This window comes from Octopus bimaculoides, chromosome 15 (genome assembly GCF_046866305.1).
Source record: "Octopus bimaculoides isolate indiv1 chromosome 15, ASM4686630v1, whole genome shotgun sequence".
Classification (NCBI taxonomy): domain Eukaryota; kingdom Metazoa; phylum Mollusca; class Cephalopoda; order Octopoda; family Octopodidae; genus Octopus; species Octopus bimaculoides.
In genome coordinates this window covers 20,213,080-20,238,584 of record NC_142942.1, presented here as the reverse complement: position 1 = coordinate 20,238,584, position 25,505 = coordinate 20,213,080, and the positions used below count along the sequence as shown (strand labels likewise).

The 25,505-nt window shown below is 38.6% G+C and overlaps 1 protein-coding gene across 3 annotated transcripts in view; it reads right to left on the bottom strand.

Moving 5' to 3' along the window:
• LOC106876905 (protein O-linked-mannose beta-1,2-N-acetylglucosaminyltransferase 1) overlaps positions 1–25,505 on the bottom strand; it is an 83,395-nt gene that overhangs the window by 41,517 nt on the left and 16,373 nt on the right. For 2 of the 3 annotated variants that reach the window (XM_089363503.1, XM_089363502.1), the window contains exons 4-8: positions 15,521–15,600; positions 12,530–12,604; positions 10,485–10,520; positions 5,312–5,335; positions 2,114–2,216 (exon numbers count right to left, since the gene is read on the bottom strand). In XM_089363503.1, the coding sequence (XP_089219629.1) occupies positions 2,114–2,216; positions 5,312–5,335; positions 10,485–10,520; positions 12,530–12,604; positions 15,521–15,563 (281 nt within the window). In that variant the 5' untranslated portion in view covers positions 15,564–15,600. The remainder of the gene's footprint in view (positions 1–2,113; positions 2,217–5,311; positions 5,336–10,484; positions 10,521–12,529; positions 12,605–15,520; positions 15,601–25,505) is intronic. The other variant, XM_089363504.1, reaches the window with a different exon arrangement.

Sequence of the window (25,505 nt, the reverse complement as noted above, 5' to 3'; positions counted from 1 at the left end):
AAATGAGTTTTCCCATTGACCCCAGGATAGGACAGTGGATCCCAGCTATTCCACTACCAAGGGCCTCTTTTATTTAAATGAGTTTTCCCATTGACCCCAGGATAGAGCAGTGGATCCCAGCTATTCCACTACCAAGGGCCTCTTTTATTTAAATGAGTTTTCCCATTGACCCCAGGATAGGGCAGTGGATCCCAGCTATTCCACTACCAAGGGCCTCTTTTATTTAAATGAGTTTTCCCATTGACCCCAGGATAGGGCAGTGGATCCCAGCTATTCCACTACCAAGGGCCTCTTTTATTTAAATGAGTTTTCCCATTGACCCCAGGATAGGGCAGTGGATCCCAGCTATTCCACTACCAAGGGCCTCTTTTATTTAAATGAGTTTTCCCATTGACCCCAGGATAGGGCAGTGGATCCCAGCTATTCCACTACCAAGGACCTCTTTTATTTAAATGAGTTTTCCCATTGACCCCAGGATAGGACAGTGGATCCCAGCTATTCCACTACCAAGGGCCTCTTTTATTTAAATGAGTTTTCCCATTGACCCCAGGATAGGGCAGTGGATCCCAGCTATTCCACTACCAAGGGCCTCTTTTATTTAAATGAGTTTTCCCATTGACCCCAGGATAGGGCAGTGGATCCCAGCTATTCCACTACCAAGGGCCTCTTTTATTTAAATGAGTTTTCCCATTGACCCCAGGATAGGGCAGTGGATCCCAGCTATTCCACTACCAAGGGCCTCTTTTATTTAAATGAGTTTTCCCATTGACCCCAGGATAACATGTTCACTGACCCCATTTATGGACCACCAGGGTTCTGCGGACCACAGGTTGGTAACCACTGGCATAAGGTCTTAGTTAATTAAGCTTTAATCTCTTATGTTTCAGTCATCAGAATGTGGTCATGCTGGGGCACAGCCTTGGAGAGTTAGGGTCAACCCCAGTACTTTTTTTCTTTTTAAGCCTCATACTTATTCTATCAGTGTCTTTTGTCAAACTGCCAGGTTATGGAAATGTAAACAAACCAACACCGGCTAGCTGTCAAACGATTTTGTGGGTCAAACACAAAGAAATACACCAACACACACACATATATATCATCATCATCATGATCATTTAACGTCCGTTGTCCATGCTGGCATGGGTTGGACAATCTGACTGGGCTAGCATGCTGGAAGGCTACACCAGACTCCAGTCTGATTTGGCATGACTTTTTCTATGGCTGGACGCCCTTCCTAACACCAACCACTCCAAGAGTGTAATGGGTGCTTTTACGTGCCACCGGCACAGGTGCCATTTGCGTGACACCGGGGTGCCTTTATGTATCACTGGCATGGGTGCCAATTTGTGTGACATCGGTATCTGTCACGACTGCGATCTTGCTCAGCTTGATGGGTCATTTTCTCAAGCACGACATAATGCCAAAGGTCTTGGTCATTGCCTCCGTGAGGCCCAACGCTTGAAAGGAACTAAGCCACTTTGGCTCCATGAGGCTCAACGTTCAAAAGGTGTTCTTTACATGCCACCAGCATGGGTGTACTTGGCTTGATGGGTCCTCTCAAGCACAGCATATCACCAAAGGCCTCGGTCACCAGTCACTGCCTCTGTGAGGCTCAAAGTTCAAAGACCATGCTCCACCAGCTCATTTTGTGTCTTCCTGGGTCCACCCCTACCACAGGTTCCCTCCACAGTTAGAGATTGGCACTTCTTTACACAGCTGTCCTCGTCCATAGGCTTCTTTCAGTATCCACTGATCAAATCCATTCACAGGACCTTGGTCAGCTCAGGGTTATAGAGGTGGACACTTGCCCAAGGTACCACACAATGATACTGAATTTGAGACCATGTGGTTGAGAAACAAACTTTTTACCAAACAGTCAAGCCATTTTTTCTTTTTTATTTTAGAATCTTTTTACCCCCCCCCTGCCCCCACCCCAACCTTAGCCCCACCACACCATATTCTGTATAGCTTAATAAAATCAGAACTCCTGGGTTGTCCAATATGGTAATTCGCAGCAGCACCAGGAGGAGGAGGAGGAGGAGGAGAAGGAGGAGGAGGAGGAGAAGAAGAAGAAGAAGAAGAAGAAGAAGAAGAAGAAGAAGAAGAAACATACTCTTTGTTGTTGAAACATATGATTGGATAAGATTTAATTCCTTCGCCTGATTTGATATAGAAGGAATACTGGTTCCGTGGACAGGAGACGATACACTTGTTTGCTAGAATTTAAAACAAGACAAAGAAATACTCAACTATTTCTGGAATTAAACATAATGAGTGCAAAATACTTAAATAATTCAATAAATTACATTTCCAAAATATCAGAAAATCAGTTTTGTGTTATCTTTCCTTTAGCTCCAGTTGATGGCAGTATGGTACAAGCATTTTAAATGATTATGGTAGTTTAAGATTTACCGTTTAAATCAGTCACATTTGGCTCATATATTTTGTTTAAACCAGCTAGATCTGGCCTCTCATGCCTATCCTACAATGTCAGTCTAAACATAATCTCATCATCAAAATCTTGAAGTTACAAGATAATGCACGATTAACCCTTTTGTTACCATATTTCTGTTGAGATGCTCTGTGTTTCTTTCAATTAATTTTAAAATATAACAAAGAATTTAGCAAAATAACTTAGTCATCATTAAGCTAGTGTTAGGAACATAAATTGTGACTAAGGTTTGATGGAAGATTTTAATTTAGAACTTTTGAAAACAAGACATTTGTACTACAGAGCCAGAGGCAGTTTCAGTTGGGTTGGTATCAAAAAGGTTAAGTTTTCAGCATTTAAATCAGCCATATGCAACCCTAATATTCTACCTGGTTTATGTTCAAATTGGCCAGATCCAGCCTCTCACACCTACCCTACAATGTCATTCTAAAACTAATCTCACCATCAAAATCTCAAGATAATCTGAAGGCCAAAGAGTTAATTACAATCAACCTCATTGTTTCTGCATTTCTATTAATGCTTTCTGCTCAATATTTGGCGTTTACAAAACTTTGATCCTTTGTGTTTTATTTCACACATGGAGGCTTAGATAAACTTTGATAAACCATGTGTGAGGAAAAAAAGGGTGGGGCATTGTACCTGGTCTGTATTGTGATGAGGGCAGACAAAAAGGAAAGGTATCGATGTTTGAATTGCTATAAGGCTTTAAATCTACCTTTTAACTTTTACCTTTTACTTGTGTCAGTCATTTGACTGTGGTCATGCTGGGGCACCACCTTGAAGAATTTTGAGTTGAATGAATCGACCCCCAGTAGTTATCTTTTGTTAAACCTGGTATTTATTCTATCAGTCACTATTGCTGAACTGCTAAGTTACAGGGATGTAAACAGACCAACACCAGTTGTCAAGCAATGGTGGGGGACAAACACAGACACAAACACATTGAACACATAGATGTATACACAGATATGTATATATACAAAAAAAAAAGAAAACATCAAGTACTGAATATTCAGTTGAATAAACTTTATACATAGTATTCAGTACCATACTATTACAGTGTTAGTAAGTGTGTATATACATATATACATATATACATATATATATATGTATGTATGTATGTATGTATGTATGTATGTATATATACACATTACTGTCCAAAAGTTTAGGTACAGTTAAATATTTTTGTTCAAAAGCCAATTTGTAGTCTTTTACTTGTTTCAGTCACTTGACTGTGGCCATGCTGGAGCACCACCTTTAATTGAACAAACTGACCCCAGGACTTATTCTTTGTAAGCCTAGTACTTATTCAATTGGTCTCTTTTGCCGAACTACTAAGTGACAGGGACGTAAACACACCAGCATCGATTGTCAAGCAATGGTGGGGTGGACAAACACAGACACAAATAACAAACACACACATACATATACATACATAACAGGCTTCTTTCAGTTTCTGTCTACCAAATCCATTCACAAGGCTTTGGTTGGCCTGAGGCTATAGTAGAAGACACTTGCCCAAGGTGCCATGCAGTGGGCTGAACCTTGAACCATGTGGTTGAGAAGCAAGCTTCTTATCACACAGCCAGTCCTGCGCCTATTTAACTTTCATGATTATTTATGGCATGTCAAACATGACACAAATATCAATGTAACACTGGTTGTAAATAATACAAATATAGTCATTTATTTACACTAATTTTATCTATTCAAAGGTTACAAAACATATATGTGTCAATATCATTTGAACAGAAATTGTTTTGCCGTTTAAAAATTATGTCAAATGCTCTAAGGCAATTTCTGAGAAAGCTGAAAGAAACTTATGTTAAATATTGTTATTTTAGATTATGATAAACACTAAAGATGGAAATAATATTTTTGAAATCCTGAATTAGCCCCATTCCAGTTCCCCAACATCAATTCTTTTCGGGTATTATGTGATGCATTGGACAGAACAATGAAATCAAAACTGCCAAACAGTTCTAACCACATGTAGGAACTATTACAAGAAACAAGGAATGTGTCAACCCTTTAGCATTTTAACTGGCCATATCCAGCCCAAATATTCTACCTGTTTTTTGTTAAAACCTGCCAGGTTTGGCCTCTCACACATATTCTACAATGTCATTCTAAAAATAAACAATCGTGTTCATCAAATTCTTGAAGCTATGAGATAATTCAAAACTATGTGGATAAATAAGGATTACATTTGACAGAGTAATCTGAAGGCTAAAGGCTTAAATCCCCAAACATTTAACATCACAAATTAAAGGATTACCAAGAATATGTGATGCTGTTATTGCGTAAAAAGGTGGTTATTTTGATAAAACTAATATCGAATTCTTATACAGATATTTTTAGAAGTTATTTTGTTAGAAATAATTTGTTGGTGAAAGAATGTTATATATCAATCTAATTAATAAATGGTCATGATTAATATCATGATTTTAATTATCTTTTTTCTCTATAATTTCATAATGTACTGAAACTTTTGGACAGTATCATGAGTGTGTATGTATATATATATATATATATATATATATATATATATATGTTGAGAACTTTTTAGGTCTTAATAGACACAAAATGTGATCTATTTCTAGCGCATTAATTGTCCACGTTAGTGGTCGACGTTATTTTTTAAAATGTACCTTAATCCACTGAGATTGCAGATAATATTTCTGAATCTCTTTGATTCTTTAAATGTGCTGGCCCCCTGATAATTAATCGATATTAATTAATATATTAATATATGACTAATTACCAGATCTTATAATTATATAGATATATAGATATATAGATATATATATATAATACATATGGGTGTTAAGGATATGTGTATGTGCATCAAAGACTCACTTGATAGAAGTTGTTTAAGTTTTGCTGCAACGAAAAACAAACAATAATGAAAAAAAATAACAGAAAATTAATGAAACAGGTAATAACATTGATTTGAAATGTTGGTTCAATTGTTAAAAATTATGTGCAATAAATTTGGTTATGCTTTTACAGCACATAATATATTTTTTAATTTTTTTAGGCAATTTCTAATATTTAATTATAAGAATATAATAGGGTTTTTTGTTAAAAAAGTTAAATGGTTTATTGGGTCCAGTGGAGGGATCCATAGATAGAAAATGGCTGAGAACCCCTAATCTAAAATTTTCACACCAAACCTTTCGTTATTGGATTTTCGGCGGGGTTCCTTTTTCTTTCCTTTTTTTTAAATTTTATTTATTTTTTTTTTATATTTCCTTTGTCTCTGAAAGGTCTGACTTGAAACATTAGAATTCTTTTCTTCACAGCAAAATAATTTAATTCCATTTGTGAACTTTAATGAAACTTCACTTGGATTTCCATGTTTTTTTCTTTGACATTTAAGCTTGAGCCCAGCTGTTCGAGAGTTGAGTGTCGAATTGCACAGGGCATCCATATAAATTAGTTGTAATAAGACTCATGTAGCAGGCATGTGCCGGGAGTAATTACTCAGGGTAGGCAGTTGGTGACGCTTATGTAGTGAAACACACAAGAAAAAAAAAGTGAAACACAGACGCACAACTAAGTTGAAGGCAGATTTACTTCTGCCTTTATAGTGCGTAAAGAAAACATTGATAACAACGATTATAGTTAATGATGACAACAATGGTTGATGATGACGATGATGGCTGATGACAACGACGGTGTTTGAAGACGACAACAATGGTTGACAACGATGATAATGGTTGATGACGACGACGATGGTGGTTGATGACAACAACGGTGTTTGAAGACGACAACGGTTGATGACGATGATGATTGATGACGGCACAATGGTCGATGACGACGATGATGATTGATGACGACAATGATTGATGATGACAATGACGACAAGGATATCTTTCAATTTCGTAACATTCTCCAAGATCTTTCAGCAGACAATAACTTTCTTCAATGTCTCCAGACATATATTGCCATAAAATATACACCACCTGATCGACATTCCAGCCCATGTATAAGGACTGTATTAACTACCCCATACAGTAATTAAAAAACTGATCCAAGTTTACTAAGCCTGCTTATTTGAGGGAAAAATTTAAGTGATACTTTTCAAACCCAAGCTACATGACAACATCTAAGAGATGATCCCTCAAAAATTATCACCGTAAGCAATAAAATGCTGACACAGTTTTAGGAGTGTATGATGTTTTTTCCAACCTTATTTTTGGTTCCTGTAATTCACACAGTGCAAAATCCTATTGAAAGGCTCCTAACAGGTCCCTTGGGAGTACAAGAGTTCATGTTTTATCAATTGTAGTACAGCCAATTGCAACATAAATCTTAAGGCTATAGACTCTTCATACAGAAATTTTTAGCAAGCTATTCATATAAATTGGCTTCTGTAAATAAATGGTAAGCTTTAAGGAGAAGTAATTGTTATTTTGACACAAACTTGTTTTAGAGACATTTGACCTACTTTTCACAAAAACACACATAAAGTAAATTTTTCCTCAATACATATAGCTGACTGTATTCCATTATACAAGGTCAATTTAGGTGTGTCATAATAATAAGGCACTAACTAACAAAGGAGCCTTAAATGATTTCTGAATGGCACACTAGCAAGAAATTACCTTGATTTTTTTACAAATGGAGCCCATCGGAAGATGAACCAAGTCTCATATGGCATACTTCTCAAATAAAGGTTGACTATGCCTGCCACATCAACTGCCAGAAATAGCAACTAAATGTTCTAAAATCACACTTTAACATGTTTAAAATGCAAAAGGGCATATCAGAGAATAGAGTTGTCAATACATAAAAAAAAAAAAAGGTTAGATGGCCAAAAGTGAAATGGCTTTCTTTATTGGTCTGCTCAATCAGAAGTGCTGAAGCATCCAGTCTGTCTCTCTAAAAGAACATACACACACACACACACGTATGTATATTCATTCATGTTTCAGATATCCCTATTTTTCTAACTTCTCCGTTCAGATATAAATATACAAATTTCTTTCACATAAGCAGAGACAATCTGACAGTGAAGCCATACGCAGACAGACACAAATTCACAGTGAAACGAAAATCATCGACACATCTACAAAGAAACAACCACACAATGCCTTGCCCTGCATTTCTGTAATATGGTGTTGGAATTTCAGCAAGAACACTGACACCATTCAGCTTTTCTAAATTCATTTCACTATTACTTACTGATATTCCTTACCAAAAACATTTCTCATTGCCTTAAGCTATTCTTCAATTTAATATACCTATTTTCCTTGCATTACAGTAACATGGCATCTGAATTTCATTTCAATATTACTAAAAAATGTCTCATAAAAAAAGACTGTCATAAAACGAACACCAAACAAATGCAAGATGTGCATCAGAAAATGACAATGAGACATGCACACAGCTTACAGATCAGCAACAGAGAAAGAAAGCTCGACGTGCATCTGAAATGAAACATCAATGAAATGTACCACTTGCAGATAGTGAACAAAGAATGGCAGCTCGACATGCAGCAGAAAATGAAGACGAAAGTCATGCATGACTTGCAGCTGATCGTCTTTGAAAAGCATCACATCGTATGCAAGAAAGAACACAAGAAACTGCAAAACTTCAATAGCTTTGTCTTCTAAAAATGCGCACATACAGGAGGAGTAAATTATACATATAAAAATATACCCAATGCGGCTCCTGATAAATTGCAAAAGTAATTAGCCAATCAACGACAGGTTTTCCTGCTAGTATATATGTGTGTGTGTGTATATACATACATGTCATCATCATCATCATCATCATTTAACGTCCGCCTTCCATGCTAGCATGGGTTGGACGATTTGACTGAGGACTGGTGAAACAGGATGGCAACACCAGGCTCCAATCTAATTTGGCAGAGTTTCTACAGCTGGATGCCCTTCCTAACGCCAACCACTCAGAGAGTGTAGTGGGTGCTTTTACGTGTCACCCGCACGAAAACGGCCACGCTCGAAATGGTGTCTGTGTTTATATATATATATATATATATATATATCTGTGTGTGTATACATACATATATATATATATATATATACATAGAAACACACACATATATATAGGGGCTCATACAATTTCCTTTTCATAAATTCTACTCAGAAGGCTTTGCCCAACCCAGGTTAAAATAGAAGACACGTACCCAGAGTGCCTCATGGTAGTATTTGAACTCAGAACATCACAAATGTGAAGCAAGTTCCTTAGCCACTTAGCTATACACTCACCCTACCCATTTTTAAAACAAGTTTTTACTCATCTGCAGGATATATATTTCACATTATTATTTAATTAAGTACAAATGTTATAGAAATAAAATACACAGAATACGGAAGACCTATAAAACATGACCTATAAACTACACTTTAGCCTGTGCTTCAGATTGACAGCAGACACTAGTGTATACACAGAGCTGCAATATCTGTGCTTCAATAATATGTAGACTGTCTCAGAACACATTTCTTTTATCATGTGGGTAACAGCTGTTCATATCTTGTCTACACATGTGACAGAGAGAAGTTTTTTTAACATCCGGAGACATGTGAGCCATATTGAAAAATTGAGGCCCTACACACACACACAATTGTCATCGTCGTCATTTAATGTCCTTTTATTGCTATGCTGACATGGGTTGGACAGTTCAACTCAAACTGACAGGCCAGAGGGATGTGCTAAGCTCTAGTGTCTATTTGGCATGGTTTTTCATTTTTTTTTCATAGCAGGATGCCCTTCCTAATGCCAACCACTTCAAATTGTCGTGTTGGTGCTTTTTGCTTTAGTTTTATTTTTTTCATAACACCAGCACTAGTGACATCGCTAAAAAACTATGAGAGAAGACTTGCCACTGCTCAAGTGAGTAGGGCATGGTATTGAGGGATATGAAAGTGTAGGAGCATATATATGTCTGAGAGAGAAAGCTATTTATCATCATCATCATCGTTTAACGTCCGCTTTCCATGCTAGCATGGGTTGGACGATTTGACTGAGGACTGGTGAAACCGGATGGCAACACCAGGCTCCAGTCTGATTTGGCAGAGTTTCTACAGCTGGATGCCCTTCCTAACGCCAACCACTCAGAGAGTGTAGTGGGTGCTTTTATGTGTCACCCACACGAAAACGGCCACGCTCGAAATGGTGTCTTTTATGTGCCACCCGCACAAGCCAGTCCAGGGGCACTGGCAACGATCTCGCTCGAAAATCCTACAGGAGCCAGTCAGGCGGTACTGGCAACGGCCACGCTCAAAATGGTGCATCTCATGTGCCACCCGCACAAGAACCAGTCCAGGGGCACTGGCAACGATCTTACTTGGCTTGCCGGGTCTTCTCACGCACAGCCCATTTCCAAAGGTCTCGGTCCGTAGTCATCGCCTCGGTGAGGCCCAATGTACGAAGGTCTTGCCTCACCACCTCAGCCCAGGTCTTCCTGGGCCTACCTCTTCCACGGGTTCCCTCAACTGTTAGGGTGTGGCACTTTTTCACGCAGCTATCCTCCTCCATTCTCACCACATGTCCATACCAGCGCAATCGTCTCTCTTGCACGCCACAACTGATGCTTCTAATGTTCAGCTTTTCTCTCAAGATACTTACACTCTGACGGGTATTCACATTGACATTACACATCCAACGGAGCATACTGGCTTCATTCCTTGCGAGCTTACGTATGTCCTCAGCAGTTACAGCCCATGTTTCACTGCCATGTAGCATGGTTGTTCGTACGCATGCGTCATACAGTCTGCCTTTTACTCTGAGTGAGAGTCCCTTTGTCGCCAGCAGGGGTAAGAGCTCTCTAAACTTTGCCCAGGCTATTCTTATTCTAGCAGCTACACTTTCAGCGCACCCACCCCCACTACTAACTTGGTCGCCCAGATAGCGGAAGCTATCGACTACCTCTAGTTTTTCACCCTGGAATGAGATAGAAGTTGTTTCCTGTTTGTTTGCAGTCTTTATTGCACCTTTATATTGTTAGTATTCCATAGGTACCAATATATGACAATAAAAGATATCAAACTTTCTGACCAACCTGTGGTATTGATGATGTCCCAAACTTGATGTTTTCCTGTTGAAAAAAGAAAATAAAGATTGAAAACAATTATAACTATCAAAGTATTGCTTATATCCATGCAAACACATGTGTATATGTGTGGGTGTGAGTGTGTGTGTGTGTGTGTGAATATTAATAACATTTGTGTCTAATATGTACGCATGTAAGTATGCACAAGATTAAATAAAGTATTCAATAAAAGTTTATAATCAATATTTCCACTTGTTTGTTGATAGTGGCTTTCACATGATTTCTGGAGACACTTTATGCTACCATCCACAAAGCTATGAACACTTTGAAATCATAAGTATGTGTTTGAGTGAGCATGTATATATATATATATATATATATATATATATACTATATATATATACTATATATATATATATATATATATATATATATATATATATATATATATATATATATATGTATTATGTATGGGAGAATTTACGAAAGACGAAGACAGGTGGTGTAAACAACAAATGGATGTATTAGTTTAACGCTCGAGAATAGAGAAAGTCTTTGACGTTTCGAGCCTATGCTCTTCAACTGAAAGGAACACAGAAAGAAATAAGGAGAGAAACAAGGAGAAAAAATATATAAATGTAGTGGTCAGCGATCTATCATGGCGAATATATATATATACATATATATATATATATATATATATATATATATATATATATATATATATTGACGTTAGGAAGGGCATCCAGCTGTAGAAACTCTGCCAAATTAGATTGGAGCCTGGTGTAGCCATCCGGTTGCACCAGTCCTCAGTCAAATCGTCCAACCCATGCTAGCATGGAAAGCGGACGTTAAACGATGATGATGATGATGATGATGATGATGATGATGATACATTCCTTTCAAGCATCGGGCCTCATGAAGGCAAAGTGGTTGAGTTCCTTTTGAGTATTGGGCCTCATGGAGGCAAGGTAACTGAGTTCCTTTCAAGCACTGGGTCTCATTAAAGATTCATATGCAAAGTGCCTAACTGACAGTGATTATTTCAGGAAATATCAAACAGATTCCAATGAAACGTTTTTTCAGTTGTTATTTAGGTCAAAATAACATTATCTGTGAATTTTCAGGCAATTTCATTCACTAGTTAAAATCTCAGCATGAATGGGTTAAAAGTATTTTTTAACATAAAAACTGTCTTAACAGTTATGGATATTTTACAACATAAAATGAAATCTGTACAACAACTGTCTGTACACAATCATACATGTTTATATAGTGAGGAATGTTTGCACCAGGAACACATAAATAACATTATTTGTATGCAATGACATCTAAAAACTGTTTGTGCACAGTGACACAGATATTTAAAGACACTTAAAAACACAGACATAAACGTACATAAGTGTGTGTGTGTGTGTGTGTGTGTGTGTGTGTGTGTGTGTGTGTGTGTGTGTGTAAGGGTGTTCAATTCATGATCTAGCAATCATGAGTTCAATCCCTAGACCTGGTGGTGCATTGTGTTCTTGAGCGAAACACTTCACCTCACATTGCTCAGCAATCACTTCGACACCTGATATACGCAGTACACAGTGCACACCTGTTCAGACAGCGTCGGTTTGATAGAGAGAGTGAGCTAATTGCATGGCACAAACACTTGATCACTGTAAACAAATCGTTTGTGCAGGTCATTCGACAAAAAGGCTGAATGATTATGTATCATCTTTGATGGGAGAATCCATGTCCTACATTATGGTGACATATTTCATTGTCCCTGTGGGACTGACCCGAACAGCATACATTACTGACTGAGTCAGTCCATTATTTATTAGTAGTGGACCAGCCGTCTGCCACAACACACAGACACACACACACACATATATATATATATTTATACTATAAACATATAAACACAAAGATACATCCCACACACAACCAAATGTACACATATATACACAAACACATAGATAGATACATGTACACACAAATCCACACATAATATATAAACCTCCCACAGACACAGACAGTAAAGCTTATGAAGAAAACTTTATTCTTACCGTGGACAGTGTCAGAATTGAGAAAATAAAAAAAACAAACAACAACCAAACTACAGAGCAGGAGCAGTTTGTAATCTGGAATTAGAAGAGAACAAAATATTAGAAAGACACACAGACAGACATACATCATCATCATCATCATCATCGTTTAACGTCCACTTTCCATGCTAGCATGGGTTGGACGATTTGACTGAGGACTGGTGAAGCCGGATGGCAACACCAGGCTCCAGTCTGATTTGGCAGAGTTTCTACAGCTGGATGCCCTTCCTAACGCCAACCACTCAGAGAGTGTAGTGGGTGCTTTTACGTGTCACCCGCACGAAAACGGCCACGCTCGAAATGGTGTCTTTTATGTGCCACCCGCACAAGCCAGTCCAGGGGCACTGGCAACGATCTCGCTCGAAAATCCTACGGGAGCCAGTCAGGCGGTACTGGCAACGGCCACGCTCAAAATGGTGCATCTCATGTGCCACCCGCACAAGAACCAGTCCAGGGGCACTGGCAACTATCTTACTTGGCTTGCCGGGTCTTCTCACGCACAGCACATCATTTGAGGGATCTTCATGGAGTAGGGGGTAGATGTTTTCAAGAAACAACTCGATCTCCTGCTGTCCAACTTCCCAGATGAGTTTATGTCAAGGCAGGAAACTCAAAAGAGGGCAGCAGTGTTGAACTCCCTCCTTCACCAAAAGCTAATCGCATAAGGTTGGCAATTGAAAAGGTGATCACACTGGATGTGTGATTATCAATGATCCCAGGTTCAGTCCCACTGTGTGGCACCTTGGGCAACTGTCTTCTACTATAGCCTTGGACCAACCAAAGCTTTGTGAGTGGATCTGGTAGAAGGAAACTGAAAGTAGCCCATCATATATATACATGTGTGTGTGTGTGTGTGTGTGTGTGTGTGTGTATCTGTGTTTGTCCATCCCATCATCGCTTGACAACTGGTGTTGGTGTGTTTACATCCCTGTAACTTAGGAGTTCGGTAAAAGACACCGATAGAATAAGTACTAGGCTTACAAAAGAATGAGTCCTGGGGTCGATTTGTTCAACTAAAAGGTGGTGCTCCAGCATGGTCACAGTCAAATGACTGAAACAAGTAAAAGAATAAAACCAACATTTTTAAACAATTCTTTTTTAATAATCCTGTCTCCGTTTTTCTTTCTTTTTTCTCTTTTTTTTGTCTATAAAATTCTTTCTATTTTATATATATATTTTATATATTCTTTCACATGCAATTGTTTTTACTTTGGACTTTATACCCGACCACTTCACAAACCGAGGAAAACAAGCAACAAAACGACCTTAAGATGTTGTGTGCCAGAAAAGACATCTTGCACTTCGTTGTGTTTGAAAAGATATACCATATGTCCATTCCTCTTGACGTGTCATACACTCATGCCACCCAAACACACACACACACACACAATCTGTCGCTCACCCCTTCCCGATATCTCCTTCCCAACACCCCCTTCCCACCGATGGATGATGATGATGGTGGTGATGATGACTATTTGTTAACTTTGTAACATTTCCTCTCACCTCTACACCTAACTTTATAGTATTAGATTTTTTTTTTGTCTCATTGTATCGCTCTCTTCACTGCTTTCCCCATCCCTTTCTTTCCATGGCACCTCCTCGCCTACATCACATGCACACCCATTCACTTTCCACCCCAACACCTCTTATCGTAATCTTGAACAATTCCACCCACAACCCACACACCAAACGCTCCTCCAGCTCCTCCATGCCATGCTTATCTCCCTCCAAAAATATCTGTTTATACATGCGCACAACACCTCAACGCTCCTGCCTCATCTCGACCTCTCTTCCCAATACAAATTTGTGTTTAGGTGATCACGTGTTTGCTGTAGTCTGCTATTTTTGTCATGGGCAGGAAGTTGGAACAAAGAGCCAATGTAAAATTTTGCCTTAAACTTGAGAAGTCTGCTACAGGTACATTGAGCATGCTTCAGTGAGCTTATGGTGATGAGGCAATGGGTCGTACATAATTTGTTCGTCGCTTCTCCGTAACCAGACTGATCCATTTCTCGACCGTATTGTAACTTGTGATGAAAAATAGATTTTGTACAATAATAAAAAAAAGACGTTCTTCAGAGTGGTTGGACCAAAATGAATCATCGAAAACCTTCTCTAGACCTTTTCTTCAAGAAGAAGGTTATGGTGACAGATTGGTGGTGTACTGATGGACTCATCCACTATAACTTCTTAAAACACAGAAAAACCATCACCGCAGACACATATTGCCATGAAATTGCCAAATGAACGAAAAACTGCTACTCCTCCATCCCAGAATGGTCAGCAGAAGAGTGCCAATCATTCTTCATGACAATGCTCGACCACGCGTTTCACTAATGACACTCCAGAAGTTGAGGGAACTTGGCTACACCACCCAGCTTATTCCCCAGAACTTTCTCTTACCAACTACCACTTCTTCACGCACCTTGATGGTTTCCTGCAAGAGAAGGAGTTCAAAAATCATACCGATGCTGAAAGTACGTTCAAAGAGTGCATCAACTCCAGAACTCCAGATTTTTATGTTATTGGAACAAACAAACTTGTAACTGGTTGGTAAAAACGTGTTGACTGTAATGGCACTTATATTGATGAACAAAATTTCTGTAGTGTTGAAATATAATGTGATGGATTTCATGTTTCAAAACGTTGCTTACTTTTTACTCAGCTAGATTATATATATATATATATATATATATATATATATATATATATATATATAATCAAACTGTAAAATTATATTATATCATTAGAAAATTAAATTGATTAGAAGTGCCAGTGAAGTCATTCTTCTCCTTTTTCAAATATACCTAACTGTACCAAGGATTTCACACATTTTCCAATATATATATGTATATATATATATATATATATATATATATATACACACACTTACTGGACATACATACATACATTGAAATGCAGTTACTTAAATAAATATACAAATATACTTACTGACAAGATGTCGAAGAAAAAGACGTCTGAGGTAGCGTAACATTTTCACATGTGTTTCTTTTTAAATCTGATTGTATGAGCTGAGAGGGTCACAGAAATAGAGAAAAAGAAACAATATACTTTAAACTGTTATCTACAGGTAATTTAAGACACGAAATGTTACAATATATCAAGATATATCATGATATGTCATCATTGTCACAGCCGTCGTTAAAGCGTCCACAGAGAGTGGGTTACTTGGCATTGCAATCTAGATTTAAATCTTGCTAAGTTCAGCTTTAAATGTTCTTCTTCTGTGGTCAGTTGATAAAATACAGAACCAGTCATGTGTGTGTGTACATGTGTCATGTATGTACGTGTGTGTGTGTGTAGATATAAAGAAAACAGATGTTAAAGGATGATGATGAGGAGGAGGAGGAGGAGGAAGAGGAGGGAGAGAAAGTAAACAAAGAGAGATAGACAGATAACTACATACATGTATATATGTGAGGCATTGTGTGCATATGTTTATATTATACATACATACATACATACATACATACACTCCACCTCCTATCAGGAGTGGCTGTGTAGTAAGTTGCTTGCTTACCAACTACATGGTTGTGGGTTCAATCCCACTGCACAGCACCTTGGGCAAGTGTCTTGTACTATAGCCACAGGTCAACCAAAGCCTTGTGAGTGGATTTGGTAGATGGAAACTGAAAGAAGCTCGCTGTATATACACACACACACACACACACACACATATATATATATATATATATATATATATATATATATATATATATATATATATATATATACATATACATATATATATATATATATATATATATATATGTGTGTGTGTGTGTGTGTGTGTGTGTGTACATGTTTGTGTGTCTGTGTTTCGCCCCCACCATCACTTGACAATCAATGTTGGTGTTTGTGTCTCCATAACTTAGTGGTTTGTCAAAAGACACCGATAGAATAAATACCAGGCTTACAAAGAGTAAGTCAATTTGTTCGACTAAAGGCGTTGCTCCAGCATGGCTGCAGTCAAATGACTGAAACAAATAAAGGAATTGTTACTGGCGACGAAAAATGGTGCCTGTACATCAATATGTAGCAGTGTAAGGAATGGCTTAGCCCTGGTAAACCAGCGACACCGTGCGTGAAACAAGATCTTCATCCGCATAAAACGATGTTGTGCGTATGGTGGGACTAAGAAGGAATGACTCAACAACAGCTATTCAAGAGAAAAGACCTAATCGGCAACATGGAGTTCTTCTAGTAGAATCTCCACATTTAAATTTAAATCTGCAGATTCTACTAGAATAGATGCAAGCTCTAATATATGATTTATAAAAACATGTGACATATTAATAAAAATCTGTAAATGTACAACCATCCAGATCTCTGAGTACCTCATTTTTTCTAATATATATATACATATATATGTATATACATATACACATACATATATATGTATATATGTACATATACACACACACACACACACATATATATATATATATATATGTATGTATGTGTATATATATATACACACACACGCATATATATATATATATATATATATATATATATATATATATATATATATATATATACTTTATTTAAAAGCAGCAGAAATATAACAAAAGACTGTTACTCGGAGTTTCACGTTCCTGTTCGGTATATATATATATATATATATATATATATATATATAGTGAATCCAAACAAAGAAGAACAAACAAGAAAAACCATCACCGCGAGGACATGGTACAAGTACTGTATTATCAGACGCTTAGGAAAGGAAAGAAAGAGGATTTTTATGTTTTGATCAAAGCTCTTCTTCAGAAATAGAGGAACGTCCAAAAGAAGGGAAGACGGGGAAAGAAAATCACCAATGATACACACACATATATATATACATATATATATAATAATACAAAGAATATATATGCATGTATACCCACATATATGTACATACTTACATGTACATGTGCATATAGATGCATATCAAGGTACAGGATGTTAGAAAAATGAACTACAGACAACAGAACGAACACATAGGAAAACAGATAGCCACTTGGAATTATTCCTTCATCAGCTGCCTCTATTCTAACTAGGTGTTTCGAAGAGAGAGAGAGAGATGAACATATTTGCATGTGTATTTATGTGTTTGTGTGCAAATGGTAACAACCTACATAGACATCCATTATTATACATGTAGGTATATAATATTGTTTTGTCTTTTTTTTTTTTACAGTTAGAAATTTTCATTTAGTAAAGTAATTCTACGAGCAGAAAAGAAAGAAAAAAAAACCATTAGATGTATAAACAATTAAATCGTTGAGAGAAAAATACCCTGAACCACAGTGAGGAAACAATGAACGAAGGAAATGGTGGGGAAATTATGCAGCAGATGGGGTGGGGAGTAAGAGGTTGTACCTTACAAAGTAAGTTGCTTGTTCAGCCACACCTTGTGAACAAGATTGCAAAGGTGTAGTCATGGAGATTAGCCAGTTACACCATTTATATGGATTGCAGAAGTGAATTATAGGTTGTAAACCTGGTGGACAGAATCTGTCTCAAAGCCTGTCATATATATATACACACACACACACATATATATATATATATATATATATATATATATATATATATATATATATATATAATTTATTAATGAGGGTAGAAATTGATATTAATCAATTAAAACCAGTCGTCTAGCATATTAAAAAAATATATACATATATACGATGGGCTTCTTTCAGTTTCCATCTACCAAATCCACTCCCAAGGCTTTGGTCGGTCCGAGGCTATAGTAGAAGACACTTGCCCAAGATGCCATGCAGTGGGACTGAACCTGGAACCATGTGGTTGGTAAGCAAGCTACTTACACCACACACACACACACACACACACACACACACACACATACACACACACACATACACACACAGACAAGACAGAAGTAAATAGACACCCCATAAAACCCCATTTTATGTTTTATTGGGAATGGTTTATATTTTTTATTAATTGACATTTTTTATGTTTCAAGTTCTACATGTGACTTTTTAATATTTATCATCTGATAAGGAGCAATTCCAGTAGGGAATGTCTTCTAAATATTAGATATTCACATTATAATAATTAACAAATAATTTGAATGTATGATTCTGGATTTAAATAACTTTTAACGTTTATAAGGGTGTCTATTTACTTGTCATGTCAGTGTGTACGTATATCATCATCATCGTTTAACGTCCGCTTTCCATGCTAGCATGGGTTGGACGATTTGACTGAGGACTGGTGAAACCGGATGGCAACACCAGGCTCCAATCTAATTTGGCAGAGTTTCTACAGCTGGATGCCCTTCCTAACGCCAACCACTCAGAGAGTGTAGTGGGTGCTTTTACGTGTCACCCGCACGAAAACGGCCACGCTCGAAATGGTGTCTTTTATGTGCCACCCGCACAAGCCAGTCCAGGGGCACTGGCAACGATCTCGCTCGAAAATCCTACGGGAGCCAGTCAGGCAGTACTGGCAACGGCCACACTCAAAATGGTGCATCTCATGTGCCACCCGCACAAGAACCAGTCCAGGGGCACTGGCAACGATCTTACTTGGCTTGCTGGGTCTTCTCACGCACAGCACATTTCCAAAGGTCTCGGTCAGTAGTCATCGCCTCGGTGAGGCCCAATGTACGAAGGTCTTGCCTCACCACCTCAGCCCAGGTCTTCCTGGGCCTACCTCTTCCACTGGTTCCCTCAACTGTTAGGGTGTGGCACTTTTTCACGCAGCTATCCTCATCCATTCTCACCACATGTCCATACCAGCGCAATCGTCTCTCTTGCACACCACAACTGATGCTTCTAATGTTCAGCTTTTCTCTCAAGATACTTACACTCTGACGGGTATTCACATTGACATTACACATCCAACGGAAAGCTCATCATTCCAGTCAGTTGTTTATACGCACAGCCAATGAGCTTCTTTTAGTTTCCATCTACCAATTCCACTCACAAGGCTCTGGTCAGCCCGAGGCTATAGTATACACTTGCCCAAGGTACCGTGCAGTGGAACTGAACCTGAAACCGTGTTGTTGAGAATACACACACACAAGCACACACACACACACACATATATACACCCATACATCATCGTTTAACATCCACTTTCCCTGCTGCCAGGGTTAGACAGTTTGAGTGAGAACTGGTTAGCTGGGAAGCTGCACCAGGCTCTGGTCTGATTTGGCAAGGTTTCAACAGCTGGATGCCCTTCGTAATGCCAACCACCCCAAGAGTACACCCACTACACCATTTTGAGCGCGGCTGTTGCCAGTACCACCTGACTGGCCCTCGTGCCGGTGGCACGTAAAAGCACCCACTACACTCTCGGAGGGCATCCAGCTGTAGAAATTCTGCCAGACCAGATTGGAGCCTGGTGCAGTCACTGGCTCCAAACCTCAGTCAAACCGTCCAACCCATGCCAGCATGGAAAACGGACGTTAAGCGATGATGATGATGATGATGATGTGTGTATTTTCCTTTATGAGGCAACCAAAGGATTAATAAAACTTCTCACACCCTGTCGTATACAAATCACATGTTTGCTCCTATATATATGTCACACAGCTAACTTACAGCTAACCCTTCCTACAAAACAGATACTCATAGGTAGTTCTTTTTGTCCCATAAATAAGTCAAAGCTCTCAGTGTGACATACATGAATAGATAACTGTAGCATAATCTTTATGTCACTTCAATTCATTGCCCCATATTCTGTGTGTGTGTGTGTGTGTGTGTGTCAAAGACTGTAGTCATAAGGCGGGGGGTGGCAGACGAGAAGAAAAGACAATTAGCTCCATAGAAAATACTTCCTGTCGTATCCATGGCAACAAGCAGCTCAGTCAATAAAGGCATATATATATATATATATATATATATATATATATATATATATATTTATCAATTAATAACTAGGAAATAATATAGATGCGCAAACGAACATTACACACGATGGAAATATATTTGTGTTGTGGGCTGTAAAATTCTAAACATTTCTTAATTAACTTTTCTGTCCTATACATACATATAAAAGAACACGCATATGTAATATATTTTCGTTTCAGTCAATAGAATGCGGCCATGCTGGGGCACCACCCTGAAGAATTTTATTTGAATGAATCAACGCCAGTGCTTTTTTTTTTTTTTTAAACCTGATACTTACTTTATTGATACCTTTGGTTGAACTGCTAAATCATGAGGACATAAACACACCAACACCGGTTATCAAGCAGTGGTAGTAGGGATAGTCCTATGTAAGCTAAGCAAGCTAAACCTTCAACACACTATTTTTCTTAAACAATAATAAATATTTATATATAAATATATATAAACATATGTATATAAATATAAACATATATATATATATGTATATATATATATACATATATATATAAATATAAACATATATATATATATATATGTATATATATATATATATATATATATATATATATATATAAACATATATATAAACATATATATATATATATATGTATATATATATATATATATATATATATAAACATATATATAAACATATATATATATATATAAACATATATATAAACATATATATATATATATATGTATATATATATATATAAACATATATATAAACATATATATATATATATATGTATATATATATATATATATATATATATATATATATATATAAACATATATATAAACATATATATATATATATGTATATATATATATATATATATATATATATATATATATATATATATATATATAAACATATATATAAACATATATATATATATATATGTATATATATATATATATATATAAACATATATATAAACATATATATAAACATATATATAAACATATATATAAACATATATATATTATATATATTATTTATCTTGTTTCTCTCCATGAAATTCAATTGAATTCAGTTGTTGTCTTAAATTCATGCTTATTCATTTTCTAAGCTTCCTAAATTCATGCTACGTTATATTCTAATCACCCAGAATTCATTGCTCTTTTAAAAAATTACGATTTATGCATTGTTGTCTCTCAAATATTTAAAATCTACAATTAAGAGCCCTCTCTACTCGCTGGCGGTACCTACCCACCACTACCCATTTTCCTTTATTCAAAAATTCTTATCGCTCCTTAAAATTATGGCTTTTAAGTGTTGATTTCTCAGCCCAAGAATTACAGCGTGATGTGCTGCTTGACTGGTCCCCCCTCTCTCTCTCTCTCTCTCTCTCTTTATATATATATATGATGATGATGATGATGATCTTTTCTCCCGCCATGCCTCTGTCTACCCCTCCATCCTCTCTCTCCCCTTCGTAGTTTTTCCTTTAAGGTCTTCAGGTTCTGGCTATATATAAATGAGAAACCCATTCTAAATTATCTCGCTGACGTACTACGACGAAATACCCAAGATGCAGATAAGATAGAGATTTTTATTTATTTACGGCCTCAAACATCTCAATACCTTGCGCTTTAGTTTTGTCCCTTATTATTTATCTTGTTTCTCTCCATGAAATTCAATTGAATTCAGTTGTTGTCTTAAATTCATGCTTATTCATTTTCTAAGCTTCCTAAATTCATGCTACGTTATATTCTAATCACCCAGAATTCATTGCTCTTTTAAAAAATTACGATTTATGCATTGTTGTCTCTCAAATATTTAAAATCTACAATTAAGAGCCCTCTCTACTCGCTGGCGGTAACCCGCCCTCCCACCCCCTCCACCGGAAGTTCATTCGTCTGTCATCCGCCCTCCCACCCCCTCCACCGGAAGTTCATTCGTCTGTCATCCCACCCCCTCCACCGGAAGTTCATTCCTCTGTCATCCCACCCCCTCCACCGGAAGTTCATTCCTCTGTCATCCCACCCCCTCCACCGGAAGTTCATTCCTCTGTCATCCCACCCCCTCCACCGGAAGTTCATTCCTCTGTCATCCCACCCCCTCCACCGGAAGTTCATTCCTCTGTCATCCCACCCCCTCCACCGGAAGTTCATTCCTCTGCCATCCCACCCCCTCCACCGGAAGTTCATTCCTCTGTCATCCCGCCCCCTCCACCGGAAGTTCATCCCTTTGTCATCCTGTCAACCTCGGCTGTCTCCCGGAACCCATCTAGTGGCCTTGGCCATCCTCTCCCCTACCTTTGGGTAGCGCATTAAGGTTGAGAAATGTTTGCAGGTTGTAGGTAATGTTTTGCTTATGAATTCTTCCAATTGCAAGTTTTCTTTTCAGGTACACGACACTGCTTTTCCCCTTCCCAGGCTACAGGCCCACACCCCCAACACCCATACTGTTAGGATTGGCACTCTCAACGTCGGCACGCTGAAAGGTAGATCTGGTGAAATTGTTGAGATGCTTGAACGGAGATGCGTAGATATGTGCTGCATCCAGGAAGTAAGATGGAGAGGAGGTTCTGCAAGGTTCCTCACAGGCAAAGAACACAGGTACAAGATTTTCTGGGCAGGGAACACTGACGGGGTCGGGGGCATAGGAATACTTCTAGCGGAGAAATGGGTGGATAAGGTAATCAAGGTCGTTAGAGTAAGTGACAGAGTACTTAAGATCAGACTAGTGCTTCATCATAGATTAGCTACTGTCATCTCAGCCTATGCACCTCAACCTGGGCTACCAGATGGTCTGAAAGACCAATTCTATGACACCCTCTTGCAAACTACCTCGTCGACGAGTGACAGGGACCTTCTCTTTGTGGCTGGAGACTTCAACGGTCATGTCGGACGTCGTGCTGGGGGCTTCCATGGCATACATGGAGGCTATGGCTTCGGTTCCCGCAACGAGGAGGGAACCAGACTGCTGGAGTTCTGTGATGCAACCAATCTTATGGTCTGCAATACCAACTTCAGGAAACCTGCCAGTCACCTAGTCACCTACCGCTCCGGCAGACACTCTAGCCAAATCGACTACATCCTCGCCAGAAATAGGGAAAGAGGGCGGCTTATAAATGCCAAAACCTACCCTGGCGAAGAATGTACCCCACAACATAGATTAGTAGTTAGCGACTTTGGGATCAAGGCAAAATGGGTGCCCAGAATTAGACAGGCTTGGAGAAGAAGGGTGTGGAAGCTTAAAGACCCTGCAAACGGACAGAGACTTAGAGACAAGTTACTTGAAGCATTTAACGAAATAGAAGGGGATATAGCATCATACAACGTGGAAGACAATTGGAGATTTCTGCGGGACAACCTGTTGAAAGCCACCGACCAGATTTGTGGGTGGTGTAAGGTCCCCTCCCAACCCAGAGTAACGTGGTGGTGGAACAAGGAGGTAGACAGGGCTATTAGACAAAAGAAACAAGCTTGGAAGGACTGGAAGAACGGTGGTAGCAGGGAATTGTACCAATGTGCCAGAAGGGAGGCTAGGCGACAGGTTTATTTAGCCAGAGGGGAAGCAGATAAGGAAAGATTTGCCAATGTTCTGCGCCGTGAGGACCAAAGACTCAAGGTATTTCGGGTTGCAAGACAGTGTAGGAGAGAGAATAGTGATGTTGTAGGAGAGAAATGTGTTCGCATGGATGATGGTACGCTTGCATTAAATGAGGATGCAAAGAAAGAGGTCTGGAGATGCCACTACGATAGATTGCTTAATAAAGAGAATGAATGGGAGAAAGAGAGCCTGCCTTATGTCGACCCAATAGAGGGACCAGCTATCCGAGTTGATAGTACCAGGGTAGATAAAGCAATTAAGAGTATGAAGACCGGGAAAGCCCCCGGCCCATCAGGAATCACTGCAGAGATGCTCAAAATATCTGGCAGTGTTGGCTATAGCCTAGTCACCCGTATTACGAACCAGGTGATACACGAAGGAGTCATACCCTATGACTGGTGTAGCAGCATCATAGTCAACTGCTACAAAGGTAAAGGGGACGCTTTAGATACAAATAATTACAGAGGCATCAAGCTGTTAGATCAGGTTATGAAAGTTACAGAGAGGGTCATAGCCCAACTAATTAGGGAGCGAATCAATTTAGATGAGATGCAGTTTGGGTTCGTGCCAGGTAAAAGCACTACTGATGCCTTATTTCTAGTGAGACAGTTGCAAGAGAAATACCTAGCCAAGGATAAACCTCTGTACCTGGCTTTCGTTGACATGGAGAAAGCCTTTGACAGGGTCCCCCGATCCCTTATCTGGTGGTCAATGAGGAAACTTGGGATAGAAGAATGGCTAGTGAGAGCTGTGCGAGCCATGTACAGAGATGCGGCCAGTAAGGTGAGGGTTGGAAATGAGTACAGCAATGAATTCCGGGTAGAGGTAGGGGTCCACCAAGGTTCCGTCCTCAGCCCCCTATTATTTACCATAGTCCTCCAGGCAATCACAGAGGAGTTCAAGACAGGTTGCCCCTGGGAGCTCCTCTATGCTGATGACCTTGCCCTAATTGCGGAGTCACTATCAGAACTAGAGGAGAAGTTTCAGGTGTGGAAGCAAGGTCTAGAATTGAAGGGCCTTAGAGTCAACCTAGCTAAAACCAAAATCCTAATAAGTAGGAAGGTAGATAAAACACAAACCTCTTCAGGTAGATGGCCCTGCTCAGTATGTAGAAAAGGAGTAGGTAGTAACTCTATAAGATGTACCCGGTGCAAGCTATGGACACATAAGAGGTGCAGCAACATCAAAGGCAGGTTAACTAGCAAGTTAGTTTTTGTTTGTGGCAGATGTTCAGGTGCAATAAAGACTGCAAACAAACAGGAAACAACTTCTATCTCATTCCAGGGTGAAAAACTAGAGGTAGTCGATAGCTTCCGCTATCTGGGCGACCAAGTTAGTAGTGGGGGTGGGTGCACTGAAAGTGTAGCTGCTAGAATAAGAATAGCCTGGGCAAAGTTTAGAGAGCTCTTACCCCTGCTGGCGACAAAGGGACTCTCACTCAGAGTAAAAGGCAGACTGTATGACGCATGCGTAC